Here is a 4,785-nt window from a genome sequence, read left to right as displayed (position 1 = left end):
CGTGCAAAGCCCATAATATTTTTGTGCCATCACATCGATAAGACACTGAAAATGCAGTATGTAACGCTGGAATCCCCACTTGAATTGTGGGAGAGATTGAAAGAAACAATATGATCATTTGAGGCTGACATTGTTGCCAAGGGCACGAAGCGAATGGCAAAGCCTACGGCTTCAGGACTTTAAAATAGTCCAAGAATATAATTCTTCAATATTTAAAATAACATCACAGCTGCGCCACAGTGGCGAAAATATATCTGAATCTGATACGATGGAGAAAACTTTCTCCACTTTCCATGCCTCTAACATGGTTTTGCAGCAACAGTATCGCGAAAGAGGCTTCCAGAAATATTCTGAGCTGATCACCTGTCTTTTGCTGGCCGAACAAAATAATGAATTGCTGTTGAAAAATCACGAATCTCGGCCGACAGGTGCAAATCCATTTCCAGAGGCAAATGCAATACAGCTGAAAAATCTGGTGCGTGGTCGTGGGCAAGTAGGAAATCCGCGAATTGATCGCGATCGAAATCAGAATCGCCGACGGGTTCGGGCAAACGTATATAGTCACAATAATTATCAAAACAGGCCCCGATGTGTGCAAAATCGGCGTTATAATGGCAGAAGGCCATACAGACCTCAACAGAGGATCAACATCGGTAGAAACAGAAATAATGACGAGGAATGCACCCGGTGTGGAATCAAAGGCCACTGGGCCCATGTTTGTCGCACAACCAGTCACTTGGCTGAACTGTATCGGTCCTCAAAATAAAGATAGCAAAGAATTACCCCCGAAACAAATCACGCTGCCCACGATGACACATTTGACGATGTGATGAATGAAAATATCACGCACCTGGATGCCGATGATCTGCTGGACATAGCTGATGATGTTAAATGATAAAATATTGTTGTATCTCTTTTGTTATTTTGATGTTTTCTGCCGCCCTTTTTTGTATTACCCTCTATAATATAAGTCTATTTTGATTATGCTACTAATACATGTCTTTTATTATTTTTACCTTCTTGCAAAAATATGGATGCCGAATATTTTGGAGCCGATGACAACATCTGCCTTATCGACAAGTGCTACGACTCACAACATTCTGAAAAACAAATGTTATTTCTCCCACCTGAATATGAGAAAGACCACTATTGTTACTATCAGTGGTGCATCAAAAATAATTGAAGGCTCAGTAAAAGTTACTGTATTTCTCCCAAAAGGGACAAAAATGGCAATTGAAAATGCTATATTCTCGAGCAAAGCTCGAAGGAACTTGCTGAGCTTCAGTGATATTTGGAAAAATGGGTATCACATTGAAACATTAAATGAGGCAGAAAATGAGTATCTTTTGATTACTCAGATTGTGAATGGCAAGAGAATTGTGAAAGAAAAATTGCCATCATTTTCTTCTGGCTTATATTACTCAAAAATCAGTGCCACTGAAACATATCACCTAGCAGACCAAATGGCTACTAGCGAATTCAAAACTTGGCACGATTGACTTGGGCATCCTGGCAATGTAATGCTGAGGTGAATTTTTGAAAACTCAAATGGCCACTCATTGAAAAAGAAAAATATTTTGAGTCCGAATGAATTTGCTTGTGCTGCCTGTTCCCAAGGGAAGTTAATAATCAGGCCATCTCCAACATAGGCTGGATTTGAATCCCCAGCTTTTCTGGAAAGAATTCAGGGTGATATTTGTGGACCAATAGATCCTCTGTGTGGACCCTTCAAGTACTTTATGGTGCTAATCGATGCGTCAACGCGATGTTCACACGTGTGTCTGTTATCTACTCGCAATCTAGCTTTCACTAGACTACTTGCACTAATAATTAAATTGCGAGCACATTTTCCAGATCACCGGATAAAGAAAATACGTTTAGATAATGCTGGAGAGTATTCATCACATACATTTGATGATTACTGCATGTCAATTGGGATTACTGTGGAACATCATGTTCCCCATGTACATACGCAAAATGGCGTTGCTGAATCCCTTATCAAAAGATTGCAATTAATTGCTAAACCATTGTTAATGAGGTTTAAACTTCCCGTATCATGTTGGGGACATGCTATATTGCATGTAGTAACCCTCGTGAAAATAAGCGCGACAAGTTATCACTGTTATTCTCCTACTCAATTGGTCTCTGGAAAAATACCAAATATATCTCACCTGCAAATATTTGGGTGTGTTGTTTATGTTCAAATTGCGCCACCTCAGTGCACAAAAATGCGACCTCAAAGAAGGTTGGGTATATATGTCGGGTATGAATCACCCTCGAATGCAAAATATCTTGACCCAACAACAGGTGATCTTTTTATTGCGAGGTTTGCAGACTGTAATTTTGATGAATCATATTTTTTGACATTAGAGGGAGACAGTAATCAACAGAAAAAAGAAATTTCATGGAAAATATCACTTGAATTTGATCCTCGTACGAAACATAGTGAACTTGAAGTTCAAAGAATTGTGCATTTGCAGAAAATTGCAAATCTATTGTCTGATGCTTTTATTGATGCTACCAGAGTTACGAAATCATATATTGCAGCAGCAAATGCACCAGCTAAAATAAATATCCCATAAGGGAAGGTGCCGAGTGCTAATGAGCATACTGCCCGCGTAAAACGTGGCAGACCGTTGGGTTCCAATGATAAGAATCCACGAAAGAAGAAAATTGTAAATACTGGTGAAGAGAACAACAATGATCAGATACCTGAAAAGGTCATTACAACCCCTGTAGAGGTTGATACTAAAAATTCTGATGAAAGTGAGGATGAAGTTATAGAAACTTCTGTTAACTATAACACCAATGGAAAATATTGGAACAGAAAGAAAACAAATATTGATAATGCATTTGCATATTTTTTAGCACTCGATATAATGAAAGATGACGAGGATTATGAACCAAAATCAGTTGATGAATGTCGGCAAATAGATGATTGGGAAAAATGGAAAGACGCAATTAAATCTGAATTGGACTCATTGAAAAAATGGCAAGTATTCGGCTCTATAGTCCAGACACCTGAAAATGTGAAACCTGTTGGTTACAGATGGGTGTTTGTGAGAAAAAAAAATAAAAATAATGATATCACAAGATATAAAGCAAGACTTGTAGCCCAGGGTTTTTCCAGAGACCGGGTATTGATTTTGAAGAAACATATTCACCGGTCATGGATGGAATAACATTCAGGTATCTGGTGAGCCTGGCAGTACACAATAATCTTGATATGCGATTAATGGATGTGGTTACTGCCTATCTTTACGGCTCTTTAGACAATGACGTCTACATGAAAATCCCAGAAGGGATCAACATACCTGAATAATTCAAATCAAATCCAAAAGAATCATATTCTATCAAATTGCAAAAATCTTTGTATGGGCTCAAGCAATTGGGCCGAATGTGGTACAATCGTCTCAGGGAAAGCTTAACCAAAGAAGGTTACATAAATGACCCTATCTGTCCATGTGTTTTTATAAAGAAAAATGAGTCTGAATTTGTAATCATCGTTGTATATGTCGATGATCTCAATTTAATCGGAACTCCTGATGAAATCCAGAAAATTGTTGAATATCTGAAAAAGGAGTTTGAGATCAACGATTTTGGAAAAACTAACTTTTGCCTTGGTTTGCAAATTCAGCATTTGGAGAGTGGAACCTTTATCCACCAATCAAATTATACTAAAAGGGTACTAAAACAATTTCTGATGGATAAGTCACATCCGTTAAGTACCCCAATGATCGTCAGAGCACTCGATCCAATAAAGGATCCATTTAGACCAAAAGAGGAAAATGAAGAAACACTTGGCCCAGGAGTGCCATATATGAGTGCTATAGGCACATTGATGTATCTTGCTAACAGCACCCGACCTGACATATCATTTACTGTAAATTTATTGGCAAGATTTAGTTCATCGCCTACTCGACGACATTGGAACGGGATTAAGCACATTTTTAGCTATCTCCAAGGAACAATTGATCTCGGGTTATTTTACTCAAAAGATTCTCAACATGAATTGATTGGTTTTGCCGATGCAGGATATTTATCTGATCCTCATAAAGCCAAGTCACAAACTGGTTACATATTTACTTGTGGCGAAACTGTGATCTCCTGGAGATCGATGAAACAAACTTTAACTGCCACTTCTTCAAATCATGCTGAAATATTGGCAATACATGAAGCCAGTCGAGAATGTGTTTGGTTGAGGTCAATGACTCAACATATTCTGAAAAATTGTGGGTTAATACCCGACGATAAAATTCTCCCGACTATATTGTATGAAGATAATGCGGCTTGTATAACCCAATTGAAATGGGGTTACATTAAAGGAGATAGAGCGAAACAATTTCACCAAAATTCTTTTTTACTCATGATCTGCAAGAAAATGGTGAAATCAATGTGCAACAAATTCGATCAAATAATAATTTGGCGGATATATTAACCAAGGCGTTACCGAATGCAATATTTGAAAAGTTGCTAAAGAAAATTGGGATGCGTCGGTTAAGGGATCTCAAATAATGCTCAGATAAGGGGGAACGAATTGATACAAAAAAGTTGTACTCTTTTTTCTTAACTAGGATTTTTATCCCATAGGATTTTTTCCTAATAAGGTTTTAACGAGACACATTCTTTATGGATTCAAGGGGGGTGTTATACAATAAATAAACATATAGACAACACGTAGGTGTCTACATTCATATATTGTGGATGCAATTAGAGCCATACATGTGGCACAATTCTTTGAATGCATGATACTTTATGTACTATATATATTCCCCTTTCTACTTA

The 4,785-nt window shown here is 37.7% G+C and overlaps 1 protein-coding gene across 1 annotated transcript; it reads left to right on the top strand.

Annotated features, from left to right (window-relative positions):
- The first annotated feature begins 268 nt into the window (after positions 1-268).
- On the top strand, positions 269-766 carry LOC127260336 (uncharacterized). The gene has a single exon (XM_051288051.1). It carries the CDS (start codon positions 269-271, stop codon positions 764-766), a length of 498 nt encoding a protein of 165 aa, XP_051144008.1.
- The last annotated feature ends 4,019 nt before the right edge of the window (positions 767-4,785 follow it).

The sequence above is a fragment of the Andrographis paniculata genome, unplaced genomic scaffold, assembly GCF_009805555.1.
Source record: "Andrographis paniculata isolate CXL003 unplaced genomic scaffold, ASM980555v1 Contig61END, whole genome shotgun sequence".
Classification (NCBI taxonomy): domain Eukaryota; kingdom Viridiplantae; phylum Streptophyta; class Magnoliopsida; order Lamiales; family Acanthaceae; genus Andrographis; species Andrographis paniculata.
This window is presented reverse-complemented; position numbering and strand designations above follow the sequence as displayed.